Source organism: Artemia franciscana, chromosome 11 (assembly GCF_032884065.1).
Source record: "Artemia franciscana chromosome 11, ASM3288406v1, whole genome shotgun sequence".
NCBI lineage: Eukaryota > Metazoa > Arthropoda > Branchiopoda > Anostraca > Artemiidae > Artemia > Artemia franciscana.
In genome coordinates, this window is record NC_088873.1 from 36,266,437 (window position 1) to 36,290,167 (window position 23,731).

A 23,731-nucleotide genomic window follows, 5' to 3' on the forward strand; every position below is an offset into this window, starting at 1 on the left:
GGTAAAAAACTAAAAACTAAAAATGGTGGGAGTGCCAAGTGCCCCCACCAACAGCTAGTTTTTATATATATATATGGAAGATATAATCTGGCGTAACAGACATAGTGTAACAGACATAACAGACATACAACTTATTTATATATATATATATATATATATATATATATATATATATATTATATATATATATATATATATATATATATATATATATATGACCGGGACAATCAAAGAGAAATTACAGACTCGGACACCGGGACACAAATAACGACAGGGACACGGAATATAAATGACGACCGGGACACAGCGCCACCCCAACACCTAGCGCCATTGTAGTTGTGTCCCTGTGTCCCACCTGTGAATATAGATATATATATATATATATATATATATATACATATTGGTGGGGGCGCTTCGCGCCCACCTCAACCCCCCCCCCCGCGCGCGTAAGTCGTTACGCGCCATATTAGTTACGCGCCATTGTAGTTGTGTCCCTATGTCCCACATGTGAATATAGGTATATATATATATATATATATATATATATATATATATATATATATATATATAATATATATATATATATATATATATATATATATATATATATATATATATAATATGATATTCTTAAATACTGTGTCCTGGTCGTCATTTATATTGCCTGTGTCCCGGTCGTCATTTGTGTCCCGGTATCCCAGTCTGTAATTTCTCCTTGAGTGTCCCCGGTCGTTATTTATATTCCCTCTGTCCCGGTCGTCATTTGTGTCCCGGTCTGTAATTTCTCTTTGAGTGTTTTTTCTTTTTAGTATTTTTTAGTTTTTTACATTTTTTCTTTTTTCAGTTTTCTTTTTCTTCTTTATTTTTCAGCTTCACTATGAAATACATATCGCCGAACCTTTGTTTTTTTAACTAAAATCTGGTAGGCATTGATGACCTTATCCAAGTCAAGATCCCAAACCCAATCATCATCGCTATCATTTTCAGTTTTGATATGTTTTGACTCTCGCTGTCCAGGTGGATCTTCATCTAACTGCGCGGTTTTGCGTTCTTTAGCCTCAAGCCTGTTTCCTTGCTGTTCTTTTGATTCCTCGGCACGCTTTCTTTTCTGACATTCTCTATCAGCAGCAAGTTTTTTGGCATAGACTCTTTGAGCATCTTCATCGGATATATATATATATATATATATATATATATATATATATATATATATATATGTTTTTAACTACGTAAAACTTGCGAATATACAACATTCTTTGCTGTCCCATCGTCTGTGCATATAAATAGATTGTCAGGTTTACCGACTCTTGAACATGCAACGCATAATGGTCCATGGGAAAACAATCCGTATTCAGATCTATACCTCATGATTCTATTGATTGCCCTTGAGCTTTGTTGATGGTGATTGCTAATCGACCATTTCCTTTGTTGCCGTCGTCATTTATATATCCCCCTGTGCCCCCCGGCGTCCCCGTTGTAGTTGTGTCCCTGTGTCCGGGTCGTCATTTATATTCCCTGTGTCCCCGTCGTCATTTGTGTCCCGGTGTCCCAGTCTGTGATTTCTAGTTGAGTGTCCCGGGCGTCATTTATATTCGTCAGGATATTGTAGGGCATCGTAGCATCGATGAGTTTAAGCAATTCTTGTCAACTGATTGTTTCGCCTATAAAGAATATTATCTCGAGGTAAGAACTGATCACCGACCACAACGATTGCCACTTTGTTGATAGTTGCGTATCAGGAGGCATCAATTCGATTGCTGTTTTTAAGCAGAAGCACTAAATTATTATTTTTGTGGAAAAGATGATATATATAAATATATATAAATATATTTTCTTTTTAGTTTTTTTGTAGTTTTTACCTTTTTTAGTTTTTTTCTTCTTTTGTATTAATGCTAAAGTCAAGGTTCAAACCTGGAGCCTCTCGGACCTAGAACCTGAAACATAACGCTTTACCAACTCAGCTACTTCGGCTTGAATACATTCGTTTTGAGCAGCTTCCTCGGGTGTTGCCATTGTAGGTTCTTCAGTCATTTTACAATTAGAGATTTCTCTTTCAACGGTCTTCTTACAATTAAAAATTTGTCTTTGAACGATATTCTTAAATACCTGTGTCCTGGTCGTCATTTATATTGCCTGTGTCCCGGCCGTCATTTGTGTCCCGGTATCCCAGTCTGTAATTTCTCCTTGAGTGTCCCGGTCGTTATTTATATTCCCTCTGTCTCGGTCGTCATTTGTGTCCCGGTCTGTAATTTCTCTTTGAGTGTTTTTTCTTTTTAGTATTTTTTAGTTTTTTACATTTTTTCTTTTTTCAGTTTTCTTTTTCTTCTTTATTTTTCAGCTTCACTATGAAATACATATCGCCGAACCTTTGTTTTTTTAACTAAAATCTGGTAGGCATTGATGACCTTATCCAAGTCAAGATCCCAAACCCAATCATCATCGCTATCATTTTCAGTTTTGATATGTTTTGACTCTCGCTGTCCAGGTGGATCTTCATCTAACTGCGCGGTTTTGCGTTCTTTAGCCTCAAGCCTGTTTCCTTGCTGTTCTTTTAATTCCTCGGCACGCTTTCTTTTCTGACTTTCTCTATCAGCAGCAAGTTTTTTGGCATAGACTCTTTGAGCATCTTCATCGGCTTTTGCCATTGTAAGTTCATCAGTCATTTTAAACTTAAACATTAATAGATTTCTACGTGAACATATATGTCTTAAATATATTTAATGACGTCACCGTCATAGCAAAAATGACGACAACTAACTTCATGACGCCAGTCGACACAGAAACATGACGTCACCTGATCCACAGACAGACAACTTATTTATATATATACAGATAGATATAATTCTAAAATTGTCAGGTAATTTTCTATTTTGAAATAAAAACTAAAAATTATTGCTCAGACAACATAAATATTTTTGATATTTACATAATAGCTTTAGTGGTTCTGGACTGAAAACTAAATATGCTAATCAAATTGGGAATTGCAATCTTTTAGGTTGAAAAGGCAGATCCATTGGAATCATGAGAATGCGTGGAATAAGAAAAGCCTCACCCTCAAAAGGCCCTGTCAAGATTGTTGCCTCTATTATGTTATAACAGACATAACACGTCATTTGTGTCCCGGTGTCCCGGTCTGTAGTTTCGTTAGTCGACAAACATGACGTCAGACGACAAACAACTTCATGACGACATACAGCTCAATCCTTATAATGACGTCAGTCGACAAACATGACGTCAGTCGACACACAAACATGACGTCAGTCGACAGACAGACAAACAACATATTTATATATATATATATATATATATATATATATATATATATATATATATATATATATATATATATATATATATATATATATATATATATATATATATATATATATATATATATAATATATGTTTTTAACTACGTAAAACTTGCGAATATACAACATTCTTCGCTGTCCCATTGTCTGTGCATATAAATAGATTGTCAGGTTTACCGACTCTTGAACATGCAACATATAATTGTCCATGGGAAAAACAATCCGTATTCAGATCTATACCTCATTATTCTAATGATTGCCCTTGAACTTTGTTGATGGTGATTGCTAATCAAACATTCCCTGTGTCCCCATCGTCATTTATATATCCCCCTGTGCTCCCCGGCGTCCCCGTTGTAGTTGTGTCCCTGTGTCCCAGTCGTCATTTATAGTCGACAAACATGACGTCAGTTGACACACAAACATGACGTCATTCGACACACACGTCCCAGTCGTCATTTGTGTCCCGGTGTCCCAGTCTGTAATTTCTCTTTGAGTGCCCCGGTCGTCATTTATATTCCCTGTGTCCCGGTCTGTATATACATTCGTTTTTGAATTGGTATATGATGAAATAAATTTTTGTTTTTTCCTTTTTTTCTTTTTAGTTTTTTTTTGTTTTTACCTTTTTTTAGCTTTTTAGTTTTTTTTTTTCTTTTAGTTTTTTTTTGTAGTTTTTACCTTTTTTAGTTTTTTTTTATTTTCATTTTTATTAGTTTTCTTTTTCTCCTTTATTTTTCAGTTTTTTCCCCCTTTTTTCAGTTTTTTTTTTTTTTTTTTTTTAGTTTTTTTTGCTGTTTTTACCCTTTTTTAGTTTTTTTCTTTTTCAGTTTTTAGTTTTTTACCTTTTTTTAGTTTTTTTAGTTTTTTAGCGTTATTAGTCTTTTATATTAGTTTTTACCTGTTTTTTAAGTTTTTTTTCTTTTTTAATTTTTTTTCTTCTTTTGTATTAATGCTAAAGCCAAGGTTCGAACCTGGAGCCTCTCGGACCTAGAACCTTGAACAAAACGCTTTACCAACTCAGCTATTTCGGCTTGAATACATTTACCTTTTTTAGTTTTTTCATTTTTATTTTTATTTTTTTTAGTTTTCTTTTTCTCCTTTATTTGTCTTTTTTTCCTTTTTTCTTTTTTTTTCTTTTTCACTTTTTGGTTTTTTAGTTATTTTATTAGTTTTAAGTTTTTTTTTCTTTTTAGTTTTTTTTGTAGTTTTTACCTTTTTTATTTTTTTTTATTTTTTTACTTTTTTAGTTTTTTACCCTTTTTAGTTTTTTTTTTGTTTTTTAGTTTTTTTTTAGTTTTTTAGCTTTTTTAGTTTTTTTAGTATTTTCTTTTTAGTTTTTTTTGTAGTTTTTATCTTTTTTAGTTTTTTTTTCTTCTTTTGCATTAATGCTAAAGCCAAGGTTCGAACCTGGAACCTCTCGGACCTAGAACCTGGAACATAACGCTTTACCAACTGAGCTACTGTATTTGTATTTGTATCGGATTAACGACGCTTCTTGACTACTAAGGTCCCTGCGTCGGCCCTGTAGTGCATTCCTGCAGCATGGTTCGATCTCTGGGTCCCGTATTACCACGCTAAGGTCAAACCCACTGCGCCAACACAGGTAGTTATATAACTGAGCTACTTTGGCTTGAATACATTCGTTTTTGAATTGGTATGTGATGAAATAATTCAGACGTCATATGCGGACAGTGACGTCACTCGACAGACCCATAGACAAACAACTTATCTATATATATAATATATATATATATATATATATACTAGCTGTTGGGGTGGCGCTTCGCGCCACCCCAACACCTAGTTGGTGGGGGCGCTTCGCGCCCCCCCCAAGCTCCCCCGCGCGCGTAAGTCGTTACGCGCCATATTAGTTACGCGCCATTGTAGTTGTGTCCCTGTGTCCCACCTGTGAATATAGATAGATTTATATATGTGTTTCAAACTACGTAAAAATTGCGAATATACAACATTCTTGGCTTTCCCATTGTCTGTCCATATACAAAGCCGTATGTACTAATAATGACGTCATATGCAAACGCTCTTTTTACAAACAAACAAACATGCATACACACAACTCGTTTTTATATAGATAGATAGATAGATAGATACAATACAAATTAACTACGTAAAACTTGTGAATATACAACAGTCTTCGCTGTCCCATTGTCTGTGCGTATAAATAGATTGTCAGGTTTACCGACCCTCAAAGATGCAACATACAATTGTACATTGGTAAAGCAATCTGTATTAAGATCTATACCGCATTTTTCTAGTGATTGCCCTTGAGCTTTGTTGATGGTGGTTGCAAATGCTAATCGAATTGGGAATTGTAATCTTTTAAATTGAAAAAGCAGATCCGTTGGAATCATGGGAATGCGAGGAATAAGAACAGCCTCACCCTCATAAGGCCCTGTCAAGATTGTGGCATCTATTAGGTTTTCCATTGTTTTTTTTTTACGGCAAGTCGCGTGCCATTGCAAAGCTTTGGTGGGTTGATATTTCTTAAAAGTATTATTGGTACGCCTATTTTTAGTTGTAGCAGGTGTGGTGGACACCCTGAAGGATCTATGGAATTTAAAAATTCAGATGGATAATTAACCGCTTCATTTGGTTCCGAAATACAAATTAACTGCGTAAAACTTGCGAATATACAACATTCTTCGCTGTCCAATTCTCGCTGCATATAAATAGATTGTCAGGTTTACCGACCCTCGAACATGCAACGTACAATTGTCCATGGGAAAAACAATCAGTATTAAGATCAATACCACATTTTTCTAATGATTGACCTTGAGCTTTGTTAATGGTGCTTGCAAATGCTAATCGAATTGGGAATTGCAATCTTTTAAATTGAAAAGGCAGATCTGTTGGAATCATGGGAATGCGAGGAATAAGAACAGCCTCACCCTCAAAAGGCCCTGTCAGGATTGTGGCCTCTATTAGGTTTTCCATTGTTTTTTTTTACGGCAAGTCGAGTGCCATTGCAAAGCTTTGGTGGGTTTATGTTACGTAACAATATTATTGGTACGCCTATTTTTAGTTGTAGCACGTGTGGTGGAAACCCTGAAAGATCTATGGAATTTAAAAATTCAGATGGATAATTAACCGCTTCATTTGGTTCCAAAACTGTGTCGACTGACTTGTAAAGGACTGCCTGGTCTTGAATCGTTCTGATTCAATTTTAGCATACATATCAACCATAAATTGGTGAAACAATTCACGGCATTTTAAAATATAATTTTCTTCATCCTGCCGAATCATTAGTCTATAGGAATAATAATGCATTGCACTGCATTTCTTATTCATTTCTTTGTTAGTGGCTGGATTCATCAATTTAATATTAAAGTGATAGCCGTCGGCTCCATCCCAAAAAATGATAGGATATTGTAGGGCATCGTAGCATCGATGAGTTTCAGCAATTCTTAACAACTGAGCGTTTCGCTTATGTAGAATAATATCTCGAGGTAAAAACTGATCACCGACCATAACGATTGCCACTTCGTCGATAGTCGGAGCATTGTATCTACGCACATGTTGGCCAGGAGGCGTTTTGTCAGCGGAAATAACAATTTTATGAGTATCAGTAGGCATCAAATCGATGGCTGTTTTGAACAGACGCACTAACTTATCATTTTCGTGGAAAAGATGTTGCAATTGGGAAACGATTGTCCTTTCAACGTTGGGAGAAATTTCGCAACGTGCATTCAATTCAGAATTTCTATCACTGATGAAGTACAATTGTAAAAATTTATGATTCTCGCCTGAGAATGGTAGAAGGGACCCTGCTTTATGATAAATTTGCCCTTTTACTTTGAAAGTAGACATAAATTGATCTGGATTTTCGATTTGGGCTCCAAACGACGTCATTTGGAAACATGAGTTGTATTGTCTGATTTTTGACAAAAAACGCTTAGATTCTGACATAGTTCCAGTAAGGAAAGTCTTCAATGGCTCTGGTGGTGCAGCCAATAGAGGAAGTTTAACTTTTCCTGAGGCGCAACACATTCCCATTGTTTCACCATTGAATTTCAAGGCCTTGCAATAGGGACAAATTTTAGACATTGTCCCGATTTGAACACATCTACTCAAGCTATAATCATCGACTGGGTTGTACCTGAATGCCAGGCGATAACTTTCAGATTGCTCTGATTCCTCGGCACGCTTTCTTTTCTTACTTTCTCTATCAGCAGCAAGCCTGTTTCCCTGCTGGTCTTTTGATTCCTCGGCACGCCTTCTTTTTTCACTTTCTCTTTTAGCAGCAAGTCTGCTTCTGCGTTGCTCTAGTAGTTCCTCGGCACGCCTTCTTTTTTCACTTTCTCTTTTAGCAGCAAGTCTGCTTCTGCGTTGCTCTGGTAGTTCCTCGGCATGCTTTCTGTTCTTTCTTTCTCTATCAGCCTCAAGCCTGTTTCCCTGCTGGTCTTTTGATTCCTCGGCACGCCTTCTTTTTTCACTTTCTCTTTTAGCAGCAAGTCTGCTTCTGCGTTGCTCTAGTAGTTCCTCGGCACGCCTTCTTTTTTCACTTTCTCTTTTAGCAGCAAGTCTGCTTTCGCGTTGCTCTGGTAGTTCCTCGGCACGCTTTCTTTTCTGACTTTCTCTATCAGCAGCAAGTTTTTTGGCATAGACTCTTTGAGCATCTTCATCAGTCATTATAAACTTAAGTATTAATAGAATTCTACGCGAACATACGTCTTATATAACTTGAATGACGTCACGCCTTCAAAGCAAAAATGATGGCAACTAATTTCATGACGTCAGCCGAAACATGACGGCGAACATATGTCTTATATAACTTGAATGACGTCACCTTCAAAGCAAAAATGATGGCAACTAATTTCATGACGTCAGCCGAAACATGACGTCACCTGATCCATCCACAGATCCACACACAGACAACTTATTTTTATATATATAGATATATATATATATATATATATATATATATATATATACATATATATATATATATATATATATATATATATATATATATATAATATATATATATCTATATATATAAAAATAAGTTGTCTGTCTGTCTGTGGATCTGTGGATCAGGTGACGTCATGTTTCGGCTGACGTCATGAAATTAGTTGCCGTCATTTTTGCTTTGAAGGTGACGTCATTCAAGTTATATAAGACATATGTTCGCGTAGAAATCTATTAATGTTTAAGTTTACAATGACTGATGAAGATGCTCAAAGAGTCTATGCCAAAAAACTTGCTGCTGACTACCAGAGCAACGCGAAAGCAGACTTGCTGCTAAAAGAGGAAGTGAAAAAAGAAGGCGTGCCGAGGAATCAAAAGACCAGCAGGGAAACAGGCTTGAGGCTGCATGCCGAGGAACTACCAGAGCAACGCAGAAGCAGACTTGCTGCTAAAAGAGAAAGTGAAAAAAGAAGGCGTGCCGAGGAATCAAAAGACCAGCAGGGAAACAGGCTTGAGGCTGATAGAGAAAGAAAGAACAGAAAGCATGCCGAGGAACTACCAGAGCAACGCAGAAGCAGACTTGCTGCTAAAAGAGAATGTGAAAAAAGAAGGCGTGCCGAGGAATTACAAGAACAGCAAGAAATCAGGCTTGCTGCTGATAGAGAAAGTAAGAAAAGAAAGCGTGCCGAGGAATCACAAGAACAGCAAGAAATCAGGCTTGCTGCTGATAGAGAAAGTAAGAAAAGAAAGCGTGCCGAGGAATTACAAGAACAGCAAGAAATCAGGCTTGCTGCTGATAGAGAAAGTAAGAAAAGAAAGCGTGCCGAGGAATCAGAGCAATCTGAAAGTTATCGCCTGGCATTCAGGTACAACCCAGTCGATGATTATAGCTTGAGTAGATGTGTTCAAATCGGGACAATGTCTAAAATTTGTCCCTATTGCAAGGCCTTGAAATTCAATGGTGAAACAATGGGAATGTGTTGCGCCTCAGGAAAAGTTAAACTTCCTCTATTGGCTGCACCACCAGAGCCATTGAAGACTTTCCTTACTGAAACTACGTCAGAATCTAAGCGTTTTTTGTCAAAAATCAGACAATACAACTCATGTTTCCAAATGACGTCGTTTGGAGCCCAAATCGAAAATCCAGATCAATTTATGTCTACTTTCAAAGTAAAAGGGCAAATTTATCATAAAGCAGGGTCCCTTCTACCATTCTCAGGCGAGAATCATAAATTTTTACAATTGTACTTCATCAGTGATAGAAATTCTGAATTGAATGCACGTTGCGAAATTTCTCCCAACGTTGAAAGGACAATCGTTTCCCAATTGCAACATCTTTTCCACGAAAATAATAATTTAGTGCGTCTGTTCAAAACAGCCATCGATTTGATGCCTACTGATACTCATAAAATTGTTATTTCCGCTGACAAAACGCCTCCTGGCCAACATGTGCGTAGATACAATGCTCCGACTATCGACGAAGTGGCAATCGTTATGGTCGGTGATCAGTTTTTACCTCGAGATATTATTCTACATAAGCGAAACGCTCAGTTGTTAAGAATTGCTGAAACTCATCGATGCTACGATGCCCTACAATATCCTATCATTTTTTGGGATGGAGCCGACGGCTATCACTTTAATATTAAATTGATGAATCCAGCCACTAACAAAGAAATGAATAAGAAATGCAGTGCAATGCATTATTATTCCTATAGACTAATGATTCGGCAGGATGAAGAAAATTATATTTTAAAATGCCGTGAATTGTTTCACCAATTTGTCGTGGATATGTATGCTAAAATTGAATCAGAACGTTTGCTATATATCCGCCTGAATCAGACCAAGCTCCGCTCTGAACAATACATTCATTTGCGAGATGCAGTTATAAATGACGACTTGCCGTAAAAAAAAAACAATGGAAAACCTAATAGATGCCACAATCTTGACAGGGCCTTATGAGGGTGAGGCTGTTCTTATTCCTCGCATTCCCATGATTCCAACGGATCTGCTTTTTCAATTTAAAAGATTGCAATTCCCAATTCGATTAGCATTTGCAACCACCATCAACAAAGCTCAAGGGCAATCACTAGAAAAATGCGGTATAGATCTTAATACAGATTGCTTTACCAATGTACAATTGTATGTTGCATCTTTGAGGGTCGGTAAACCTGACAATCTATTTATACGCACAGACAATGGGACAGCGAAGACTGTTGTATATTCACAAGTTTTACGTAGTTAATTTGTATTGTATCTATCTATCTATCTATCTATATAAAAACGAGTTGTGTGTATGCATGTTTGTTTGTTTGTAAAAAGAGCGTTTGCATATGACGTCATTATTAGTACATACGGCTTTGTATATGGACAGACAATGGGAAAGCCAAGAATGTTGTATATTCGCAATTTTTACGTAGTTTGAAACACATATATAAATCTATCTATATTCACAGGTGGGACACAGGGACACAACTACAATGGCGCGTAACTAATATGGCACGTAACGACTTACGCGCGCGGGGGGGCTTGGGGGGGGCGCGAAGCGCCCCACCAACTAGGTGTTGGGGTGGCGCGAAGCGCCACCCCAACAGCTAGTATATATATATATATATATATATTATATATATATATATATATATATATTAGCTGGGTCCCGGCGGCTTCGCCGCCGAGTCCCAGCATGGAACGCGGCAGGCTTTTATATATGGATTCTCATTGTTCCTTGTGTTCTATTGCAGTTTTTTCAAAGATATTCGATTATTAAAGTAAGTCCAATTTTTAACAATGATATCTACTAAGCTTCAAAGTTTTGGTTTTCTTTTTTAAGGTTTTTGAATTCTTGTAATTCCTTGTTTTATAATTTTAATTTTTTTTGTTTTTTCTTTTTTTTTCTTTTTAGTTTTATTTAGTTGTTTAACTTTTTTAGTTTTTATAGTTTTTTTCTTCTCTCTTTATTTTATTTTTCTTCTTTACTTTTTAGTTTTTTTCCGGAACATACCCCAGCAACAAGTGTGTATGGTGCTAATTTTTTGCTGCGTAAAACTTGCGGATATACAACTGGTAATTCCTCTGATATACTCTGGTAATTCTTCGACACGCATTCTTTTTTTACTTTCTCTTTCAGCCGCAAGCCAGGTTTCGCGTTGCTCTTGTAATACATCGACACGCTTTATTTTTGTAGTTTCTCTCTGAGCCACAAGCCTAAGCCCCCCCCCCCTTAAAGCAACACGTATGCAAGGTGCTAATTTTTAACTGCGTAAAACTTGTGGATATACAAAATTCTTCACAGTCCCATTGTCTGTGCATATAAATAGAAAGTCCGTTTTACCGACCCTAAAACATGCAACATATAATTGTCCATGGGAAAAACAATCCGTATTAAGATCTATACCGCACTTTTTTAATGATTGCCCTTGAGCTTTGTTGATGGTGATTGCAAATACTAATCGAGTTGGGAATTGCAATCTTTTAGATTGAAAAAGCAGATCCTTTGGAATCATGGCAATGCGATGAATAAGAACAGCCTCACCCTCGGAAGGCCCTGTCACGATTGTTGCCTCTATTACGTTTTCCATTGGGTTTTTTTTTTACGGCAAGTCGCGTGCCGTTGCAAAGCTTTGGTGGGTTAATATTTCGTAACAGTATCATTGGTACGCCTAGAGATCCCCTGGAGATCCAGGGAATTTAAAAATTCTGATGGATAGTTAACCGCTTCATTTGATTCCAGAACTGTGTCGACTGACTTGTAAATGACTGCCTGGTCTCGAATCTTGGTCAGAATAATATTGTGATTTCGTGAACGTCTTTGTTCTTGGCTGCCAGAATCCCTCGTTCACTTAGCCATTTATGATTTTTATAATTGGTTAGAATATTCGGAAATACCTTTTCAACCAAATTATTTTTTGACGTCACTAAATTACAGAATTCAGGAGGCAGTTGTATACGTCCTGAAATTGAGTCAACTGGGAGCTTTCCGTTTCCAATTGCCAGGAATTGAGCTGAAAATATTTCAGCAGAGCGATCTTTTGCAATCGAACACGCATATTTATAGTTAATTTTAATGTCTTTACGTGTACCCATAAACAGGTACTGTTTGCCTGAAATCTACCGCAAGCAATATTAATGTGCTGCCAAAGGGTTTGGAATTTCCTCACAAATCTTGCAATGATCGGTCAAGAACCTCGAGCGATTTTTTGTGTGCCATTGTGCACTCGTCCCAAACAACAAGTTTGAGAAGATACATTTTCCTGCAATACGAAGGGAGGTACCATCCCCCTTTCTGTAATTCTATATTTCTACAGAGAGGAACTTGAAACCTACAATAGGACACTGATCTGTCGAATTTTATGGTTCGGCTTTTCATTAAGTCCATTAACCTTTCTGGGGGTTCTTCCTCCCTTTCTTGAAAATCAAGGTAACACTAAAACTTAGTGAATTTTATATATTTAGAATCAGCACAAAAAACCAATTTATTTGATCTATCAACTGTTATCAACTCCATTTTTAGAGTTTAGGTTAATATTGGCCCGAGTAGCTCCTTACTTACAGTCCGTTACAACGAACTATTTGAAAACCAGCAAACGGACTATTGAACGAACTATGCAAACGAACTATTTGAAAACCAGCAAATATATGATTTCAGACTACTTTAAAACTATTCATGTTGTCTTATATAACAGTTATCCACCACGATAAGTAAAGCCCAGTGGGGCGTTTCAGACAGACGCTCAATGATTTAACAAATTTTTATTATTGTTTTTATTTTTTATTTTTATTAAATAATAAAAATTTTATTATTAATAATAATAAAATTATTAATATTATTTAATATTAATAATTTAACTAATAAGTAATTATTAAACTTAATAATTAATAAACTTAATAATTAATATTATTTTATTATTAAATAATAAAATTTTTATTTAATAATAAAATTTTATTTTTATTTATTTTATTATTTTTATTATTATTCCTCTTCTGACTGGCGCCAACAATTTTAACATGTAGTGTTTGACGAACTATGCGCAAGATCACTAGGTCTTTCATGGTAGTATTTTGCCCGGTCCCCACCATTGCCACCAAAGTTACAGCCAGTAATTCCCTAAAATCAGACAAAGTTAAATCCTGAAACTTTTGGAAAATTTAAATTGGAGATGACAAACGTAAACCTAATTCGCTATGCCTAAGGCTAGAGGTTATGCTGAGCAAATAATCAATCTATTTTAATGACATAAATTGGGGGGAGGGGTAAATCAACCTTATTCAATGACTTGTTGATTTTTAATACACAGGCCTTTATATATAAACTTTTCCCCATGCACTAAAAACAGAGCTAAACTAATGAAACTAGAAACGTGAAAGTTTATGCACAATATTCTTTCAACCAAGAGAAAGGGCAAAGGCTAAAAAAAAGGCTAAAGTGTAAAACTTAAGTGGGGTATTTTTTACAGAAGAAAAGCTTTATTTCCTTAAAAAAATATTATTCAAAGCAGACCTATTTTCCCTCAGCGTCAAACTAAAAAAAAAACTTTACAATTCTTCAGATAATTGAAAAGAAGGACATGAAAACACATATAGCCCCGTTTAACAATTACGCCTACTCGATTTACCTTTTTACTATTTTTGTATAAAGCAATCTTGTAAGTCCTTTATCTTTGTGCTTATCAAATCAACGGATTGCCAACTCAATAAAAAATTGAAAAAAAACGGTTTCACAACAATTCTTTAAGTGGAAAATTAAATATTGCCTATACATTATTTCAAAATCGGATTAATTCCTGATTTAAAGTGATTTATTCTTGAGTAAAGCACTTTTGTAATAGACAATAATCTTGATAAATATAATAAAAGGAAAAAAAAAATCTAAATTGCATCTTTCATGGGAACAGCGTTGCCGGATTGGATTAAGTTCCACACTACATCAAAAAAATACAAAAGTAGCGCATTTTTTTGAAAATTGGCAAAAATTTGCCTTGTTAGGCTAATCCTTTCAACCATTCGGCAATCACAATCCATAAAACTTTGCGGCAACTGCATTTAAGGGAGATGAACTTACTTGTTTTATTAAATTTAAAAAAATAAAATGGGTTAGATACTCTTATGTTAGATTATTCCTGACATAAAAGTATGAATACAAACCAAAAACAAACTTTTGTACTAAAAGCTTTTATATAAATGCAATAAAAATTTCCTAATTGTTTTATCAAGATACAAAAGGGCTTTTCGCTTCGCAACTGAGACTCTTAGTGAAAACGAAATATGATTTTTTGGATTGAATTCGTGGAAACTTATACAACCACACACGTCTTTAAAAAACCAGAAAAATCGGCAATACAATTTTTGATGAATATGACCTCTACATACAGTCAGGATCGTATTCAGGATTTTTTTTTCGGGGGGTGTTTTACAAAAAGATTTTTCCGTGGGGGGGGGGGTACACAAAAAAACTGAAAACGCATACAAAATGTGTGTATATCCATTTTTGTTATGTTTTTACGAGTCAGACAAACACTTCGGGGGGGGGGGGGGGGTTCAAACTTCCAAGCTCCCCCTATATGGATATCACCTTGCATGCAGTTATGCGGTTTTTGGTAGTAGTAGGTGCTAAACTAAAAAAAGGAAGGAAAAGGGAAAAGAAAACGCGACTAAAGTGAGCAAAAAAAAGCTGAAGGCACGTGGCACTAACCATCGAAAGAAGGAGCAGCTTTCCTATGCAGACTTAGTTATCTTTAGGAATGAAGAGATTAGTAATGTTTGAATCTGTACGGACGAAAATTTTCAAATTTAACTAATCAGTTTTGTCTATCTACTACCACAGTTTAGCGTGGCAATACTGACTAAAATATAGTAATGTCCTAAAAACTCCATAATTACGAAACAACCAAAAACACAAATATTAGAAAATTGTGTTTCTCACGTATGAATTGGCCTAAGATGGATCGAGGGGGGCAATTTTTTTTCTTGGTATCTTAACTTTTATCGTCAGATTATCAAAAGAAAAGAAATTCCTTACTAACTTAATTACTACTACTACTGATAAAGACTCACCCACCAAGTCGCCTGAGGCCAACACAGCTATGCAAGCTCCTCCTACATCCCAATCTAATCAAACTTCAAACCCTCCCTCTTTACACCCTCCTAAGAAGTGCCTATTTCCCTGAAATCTTTCCTGACGACATCTTTCCACCCCAAACGAGGACAACCTGCTTTCCGTTTAGCCTCAGACGGTTGGCCGAAAAGGAGTAGATTGTCTTTGATTAGGTAACTCGATTGCCGTTGATAATACAAAATTCAGCAACCACATTGTCAAAAGAAATTGTCAAAGCATTGTCAAAGCAAAGCGTATCTTTGCTCCAGTTTTTAGATTCATTCGTCTATCGGTGCTACAAACCATTTTTTGCTCTCAAGAAAAAACTGATTTTTTCCGTTATACCTATACTACTATTTGCTCATGGGTTTTGTTGCTTCAATTTACGAGTATTAAGTTGAAATAATATTGACGTAAGGCAGAAAGCATGAAAATATGTAATTTGGGCTATATATTAGCACATTGGGGAAGTGGGGGGGGGGGGGTGAAACTAAAGTGAAACACTTTTAGGAATGGTACAATTAATCCTAAAAATCTTAGCTTATATCATTTCTAAAAGTAATTCGCTTTACTTTACGCCGAGCCCCCCTAATGTGCAAATACATAGCACAAATTATATATTTTCGAAGCACTTTGTCATACGCCACTCTTTTGTTTCAGCTTAATACCCTTAAACGACAAAAAAAAAAAAAAAAAAAAAAAAAAAAAAAAAAAAAAAAAAAAAAAAAAAAAAAAAAAAATGTTTAATAGTGGTAGAGGTACAACGGAAAAGATTAAAACAAATTCAACCTCTGGGATTTTAAGGATTAGTGATGCGAGATGAAAACTCTATCAATAATTTATAAGTATTCCGTTCATTTTCGCATATGGAAGATTTTGCGTCCTTTAGCTTGCTTTTGGTAATAAAACCCGGCTAACATTCGAACATACTGTATAGAACATATAAAATATTGAAAAACAAATAAGCATTTTGGAACGCGTGTGCACAGTCTTTCAGCTATACAACCGCGAATAAAAACAAATTTGTAATGCTGAATTCAAATTTGCTGGGTATACGAGTAGCAAAATAATTTATTTAATATACAAAGACCATATGGAATACATCTTTTAATACACTTCAAAGCTATGGAACTGTACACACACATTTTCTGATAAACATTACCTGAATGTCGGAGATGTGAGCAGGTATAAGCCTATAGAGTAGCCTTCACGTCTATTTATTTTCTGTTTTCCTTCGCAGTTCAGTATTTCTCATTGATTTTCTTATTTTATTTACATTATCAATTATGAGGGAGCACAACTCAATAAATGCAAATAAAACAAAGCGCTTACCTGAATTAATTCTTCATCACTTTCGTTAGCTATATCAACAATAGCAGTTAGTTTTCCATCTTGTTCTTCCTCAAGAAGTCTTGTTTTTGTATGCCGACGTCTTCTCTGATATTTTCTTCTTGAAGCTGGTGTTGACGTCAAACTATCTTCTTCAGTAAGGGTTTTAAATGTTTTCGGGCTAAGGTATGAAAAGAGCTTGTAAAAGAGAAGACCAAAGGATCCAATTAGAAGGACAGCACCGCCAGCCCATCCTGTAACTTTCACTGGAAAAGAGGCAAAAATCAGGGACAGCAACTCAGGTTAAATCACGTATATGTTTGAACAAAGAATGTGTCCCTCCGCTTGTAAGGAAAAAAGATAAATAAGAGGGGGGACATTTGGTAATGTTTAGAGCAAATATGAAAGTTTCCTGACTAGTGGCGGTATCTTTGTTAGCGCCCCCGCCCCAAATCTCCAACAAATTTCAAGACAAAATTTTTACAAAATTTTCATTTATTAAGAAAACTATTTTCAATTTATCAATTAATTAATACTTTATTTTTAAACAAGTTATTAATATAAACGTTTAATTCAATTATTATTATTTATTGATTCTGTAACTTTTTTAATTTACTTAATTAATTAATAATATATAAATTATTTTCATTTATTAAACTGTCCTCTACTTTATTCTAATAAAAATAAAATTCTGGAAATTATAAATGATTATAACCGTCAGATTATATATTTAAAATTTTGTGCACCTAAAATTTCTGCACCCCGGGCAAGTGTCTCCTTTCCTTCCCCCCTAAACCCACCAGTTAGTAAATTATTTGGCGGCCCTCTGCGTCCAATTCTTTTTTCAAAGAAAGTTTAGATTTTTGTGAACTAGACGAAGACCAATTCAATTTTTGGGGTTATATAAATAACAAAAAGAAAGAGAGATTGGACAAAACAAAATAAAGTTTTGCTAAATTGAGAGGTAAAAAAGTGCGCAGTCCATCGTGTTACTTTCACTAGAAAAAGGGAAAAATCAGACACCAGATAACTCACAGATGAAATATGAAATGACTCGTGTCAAAAAAAAGAAAAAGAAAAAAGATTAGTATCAAATGAGCCAACTACTTGAAACTCACAGACTTTGCCGACCCAAGACTTTGCCCACACGAAAGATTGCTTCAAAAAAGTAAATCTCGAGGGGCCAGTATCAGAGTGGCCAGTTGGGGAGCATTTGCGCCATTTTGCTGCTTTTTTTAGGCAGTTTCACATTGAGTTTTTTAATTCGGCGTTTGTTTTTTTGGAGGGGGGGTTCACTCAGCGCATTTTCATATGAAGAATGGAGAATTCGGCGCATTTCCCCTTTTATAGCGGCGCAACTTTAAGCCAAGTATCTGGTCACTGGCCAGTATAGCCACGGTGAGTAATGAAGGAAGCAGCAGATTCTTTGAAAATTTGATGTCGAACTAAAGAGGCTTAAGAGGCTGATGTCGAACTGGCTAGAATCAACTATATTTAAGGTGGAATTACAAACAAAAGTCTTAATTAATTAAGTCTAAAAGGGATTACAGACAGAAGTCTTAATTTATTGAATTAATGGCTGATTGTTTGCTTCTCGGCGACACAAGAGAGTATGTAGACATACTTCATTAAAGATGCCCTTGAATGGAGATGAATCCTTACAGAGCCGGTTCCAAAGACTAAAAAAAGGAGCCAAAACAATAAATTATCTACAGAACAGCCGAGGTTTGATTTTGATTCCAGGTGATGATTTTCCGATGGAGAAACTTTCCAGGAACAGTTGAATACCAAACTGGACAGTATAAATTTTGACGATGCAAGAAAATGGATCGAATAATTTTAGGAAAATAGTCTGTGAAGTTGCTGAAGCACTTTTTTATGTTTTTTTATACATATTTTATGGTAATGTCTATTCATGTGCTAAGAGTCGTTATTATCTTTTTGTTATCATTACGGAATTTCACCGCCAGATAAAAAAAGATAACTATTCTTGCAAGGCAAACACTTCAGAAAACTATAACAAAGAGGATAAATTACACATAACATACAACACTATAAGATTCCGAACTTCTGAAAAAATGGTACTTATCTGTTATAGCCACCGCACTCAAGAAGAGAAGTTAGGTTAATCCTAATGAAATATACCTAAGTATGATGATAATAAAATACTTCAGTAACACAACTATAGAAACTTCAACAGCGAATTTTATGGAAATCAGACCCCTCAGAATTATATTAAATGGTTTCTAACCTAACCTAACCAAAATACCAACTAAAATTGAATTAAAATATATCTACATTGTAGTGTATATACACTTTTTCACGCGAAGCTGATTATCACCGAGTACTGTCAGATCAAGAGTGTGGTGGCTATAACAGATAAGTACCCACAAACTATATACACAATCAAAGACTCAAGGGACTAAGGAACTAACAAAATAAGAAAACAAATAAAACTAAGCTTCTTATAAACAATTTCTTTAAAATGGTCACACATTGCCAATGCTGTATCAGTACCTGAATATTTAACCTAACTGGCCTTTTAATTCCGCCAATCTATTTTCCTGAAAAGATGAGAAAAACCAAACACTTTGACAAACGTTCAAAAACGGAAAGAACGCAAGAAGTAGCCTATAGGTATCCTAGCAACCTACACTAAAATAGACAGCAGAACCCTTCCATATGCACTCAAACATTTGTAATGCAATCATTAACATTTGAAAAGGAAATATCGCAAATGAGATCCCTGTCCACTTAATCTCGTTTTTTGATAAATTTCTAGGGCCTGGTATTTTTAATGAATTTTTTAACTTAGGTTCTTCTTATCATGATTATGACACGCTAAATTCAAATAAACTTGTTCATGAGTTTCGGAATACTTCCCGGTCGGCTCATGTCATCAGATACATGAGACAATTTGTCTGGAATCCATTCTCACAGCAAGTTAAGAAATCAGAAAGTCTACCTCAGATGATTCCTTAATGCCCATCTTCTGAACAATTAGTAATATCGAGTATTTTAGACCAAGAAAAGGGTATCTCTCCCCCCTCCCCATTTTGTTGAGTTGATCATCAGTTTTTTCTTTTGTCTTTTTTTTGTAGTTTATTTTTTCTTATTCATTTATTTTTTGAAAATAAGTGAAATACTTTAAAGAAATGGATCGAACTAGATATCAGCTACGCTTACAGGCCATTGCGGCCTATTTTTTTTTTTTTTTTTTTTTTAGCTGATGAATAATAAGTTTATAGTAGTGTTTTTGAATAAAATCACCTACCTACCTACCTACCTATACAATCTAATATTTTAAAGAATATTTTAAAGAAATATTTTAAAGAAATGGATCGTATTAGATATCAGCTACGCTTACAGGCCATTGTGGCCTATTTTTTTTTAGCTGATGAATAATAAGTTTATAGTATTGTTTTTGAATAAAATCACTTACCTACCTACCTACCTATACAATCAAATCAACAGAAAGAGGACAATCCAACTTGAATATTAAAAATAAAATTCAGACTTAAAAGTTCATAGAGACCCATACGATTAAGGGGTGCTGACAGAAGCTCAAAGCAACTGTTTCGACCTTTCTCTCATTCGACTAACTTAATCGACATCATCAGTATAATTAATATTTCTATTGCCAAAGTCGACATAGATATAAGAAGGCTCACAGTATTTGTTAAGCAGAGGGACACATTTGAAGAAGACCCTAACAAATACAAATACTTCCTTATCTCATTTGTATTCTTTTCTTCCCGCCAATTGGCTGTAACAGCTACTATTTTAGTAGTATGAAGAAAACACTATAAAATTCTGAAAACCATCTTTAAGATTTCTAAACTAAGTTTTTATATCAAACAGTTCGTGGTAACTGTAGTAAGGAGCGACCCGGCTCAATAGTAACCAAAACTCTAAAAAATAGAATTTTGATACCAATAGCTACATTAAAAGAATCGCATTTTAATGCTGATTTTAAATATATAAGTTTCATCAAGTTCCGTCTTACCCATCAAAAAGTTACGAGCCTGAGAAAATTTGCCTTATTTTAGAAAATAGGGGGAAACATCCCCCAAAAGTCGTAGAATCTTAACGAAAATCACACCATCAAATTCAGTGTATCAGAGAACTCTGTTGTAGAAGTTTCAAGCTCCTATCTACAAAAATGTGGAATTTTGTAATTTTTGCCAGAAGGCAAATCACGGATGCGTGTTTATTTGTTTGTTTGTTTTTTCCCAGGGAGATAGTATCGACCCAGTGGTCATAGAATGTTGCGAGAAGGCTCATTCTAACGGAAATGAAAAGTTCTAGTGCCCTTTTTAAGTGACCAAAAAATTGGAGGGCACCTAGTCCCCCTCCCACGCTAATTATTTTCCCGAAGTCATCGAATCAAAATTCTGAGATAGCCATTTTATTCAGCGTAGTCGAAAAACCTTACAACTATGTCTTTGGGGACGACTTATTCCCCCACAGTCCCCGTGGGAGGGGCTACAAGTTACATACTTTGACCAGCGCTTACATATAGTAATGGTTATTGGGAAGCGTACAGACGTTTTCAGGGGGATTGTTTGGTTGGGGGAGAGGGTGAGAAGAGGGGGATATGTTGGGGGGCTTTCCATCGAGGAATTTGTCATGGGGGAAGAAAATTTCCATGAAGAGAGCGCAGGATTTTCTAGTATTATTTAAAAAAAAAAACAATGAAAAAATAAATACGAATTTTTTTTTCAACTGGAAGTAAGGAGCAGCATTAAAACTTTAAAACGAACAGAAATTATTACGCATATGAGGGGCTCACTTCCTCCTAATACCTTGCTCTTTACGCTAAAGTATTTTTAGTAATTTCAACTATTTATTCTACGGCTTTTGTGATTCAGGGGTCATTCTTAATGAATTGGGACAAAATTTAAGCTTTAGTGTAAAGAGCGAGGTACTGACGAGGGGATGAACCCCCTCATATATGTAATGAAAACATGAGAATACAAAAGTTCGCTACGTAAGCTAATTTATAAGTTACACATATCTTTTACTAATAAAAACATTCGTAAAATATTGAAAGTTCTATTTGCCTTTTTAAGTAGCCAAAAAAATCGGAGGGCAACTAGACTTCCTCCCCCGATCTTTTTTTCTCAAAATCATTCGATCTATACTATGAGAAAGCCATTTTGCTAAAAAAAATAAATACGCAAATTTCGTTTTAATTATTCCTCTACAGAGAGCCAAAATCAAAACATGCATTGATTCAAAAACGTTCAGAAATTAAATAAAAAAAAACAAGTTTTTTTAACTGAAAGTAAGGAGCGACATTAAAACTTAAAACGAACAGAAATTACTTCGTATATGAAAGGGGCTGCTTCCTCATGAACGCCCCGCTCTTTACACTAAAGTTTTTTAATGTTTTAAAAAGAAGAGTTGAGAGAAAGAGTCAAACCTTAGCGTAAAGAGCGGGGCGTTGATGAGGAAGCCAGACTCTTTCATATACGAAGTAACTTCTGTTCGTTTTAAGTTTTAATGTCGCTCCTTACTTTCAGTTAAAAAAACTTGTTTTTTTTATCATTCTTAAAAGCGTATCAATTTACTTTACCGGCCGCCTCTCAACAACGTGCAAATATATAGCCCAAATTATGCATACTCAATCAATTTTCCATAAGCTATCTCTTTTCTTCAAATTTATTTAATGACAAACAAGCAAGGGCAACGACAACAAGCGACGAGAATTTAGGTAATATCTTATTCGGGCTGTATATTAGCACATTAAGGGGGAGTGGGTAAAGTGATACGCTTTTTAGGAATGTTATGTTTTTTTTAGGATTTTCAAAAGAGGTTCTCAGAATTTTGTAGTTTTTCCTTCTGGAGGTGCCATCAAATCCGTTTCCCATAAAATAGCAAGATGAGTCCCACAAAATATATTGGATTATACATAGTATCTCTTCACTAGGGGGAGGGGGAGTAAACTCATACACTATTAGGAATGACATACGTAAGTATTCACGCTTGTTTCAAAGGAGCTGCCATGATTGTTCGGGCTTTTACTCAAAATGTGCCCCTCTGCTTAATAATTACAAGGCTCGCCTCTCCTTAGACAAATAGCAAAATTCGCATACATCTAGCGGGACTTGTCTACCGCCTCTTCGGTTTGGTATCAAACAGTTCGTGATCGTGGTAACGAACTATAGTAAAGAGCGGCCCGGCTAAATAGTAAACGAAACTCTATAAAACGGAATTTTGATACAAAAAGATGCATCAAAAGAATCAGATTTTCATGCTGATTTTAAATATATAAGTTTCATCAAATTAAGTCTTTGCAATCAAAAGTTACGAGCCTGAGAAAATTTGCATTATTTTGGAAAATAGGGGGAAACAACCCCTAAAAGTCATAGAATCTTAACGAAAATCACACCATCACATTCAGCGTATCAGAGAATCCTTTTGAAAAAATTTCAAGCTCCTATCTACAAAATGTGGAATTTCGTATTTTTTGCCAGAAGACAGATCATGGGTGCGTGTTTTTTTTCCAGGGGTCATCGTATGGACCAAGTGGTCCTAGAATGTCGCAAGAGGGCTCATTCTAACGGAAATGAAAAGTTCCAGTGCCCTTTTTTAATGACCGAAAAATTGGAGGGCACCTAGGCCCCCTCCCATGCTCATTTTTTCCCATAGACAACGGATCAAAATCTTTAGATACATTTTGTTCAGCATAGTCGAAAACCATAATAACTATGTCTTTGGACATGACTTATTCCCCCACAGTCCCCGGGGGAGAGGGCTGCTAGTTACAAACTTTGACGAGTGTTTACATACAATAATGTTTATTGAGAAGTGTATAGACGTTTTCAGCGGGATTTTTTTTGGTATGGGGGGGGGTTGAGGGGAGGGGGCTATGTGGGAGGATCTTTCCTTGGAGGAATATGTCATGGGGGAAGAGAAATTCTATGAAAAGGGCGCAGGATTTCCCATAGACAACGGATCAAAATCTTTAGATACATTTTGTTCAGCATAGTCGAAAACCATAATAACTATGTCTTTGGGCATGACTTATTCCCCCACAGTCCCCGGGGGAGGGGGCTGCTAGTTACAAACTTTGACG

At 35.6% G+C, this 23,731-nt stretch overlaps 1 protein-coding gene across 7 annotated transcripts in view; it reads right to left on the minus strand.

Annotated features, from left to right (window-relative positions):
• Window positions 1-23,731, minus strand: part of LOC136033152 (uncharacterized) — a 137,276-nt gene that overhangs the window by 65,858 nt on the left and 47,687 nt on the right. For all 7 annotated transcript variants that reach the window (XM_065713806.1, XM_065713808.1, XM_065713807.1 and 4 more), the window contains one exon: window positions 16,654-16,916. In XM_065713806.1, coding sequence (XP_065569878.1) covers window positions 16,654-16,916 — 263 coding nt within the window. The remainder of the gene's footprint in view (window positions 1-16,653; window positions 16,917-23,731) is intronic.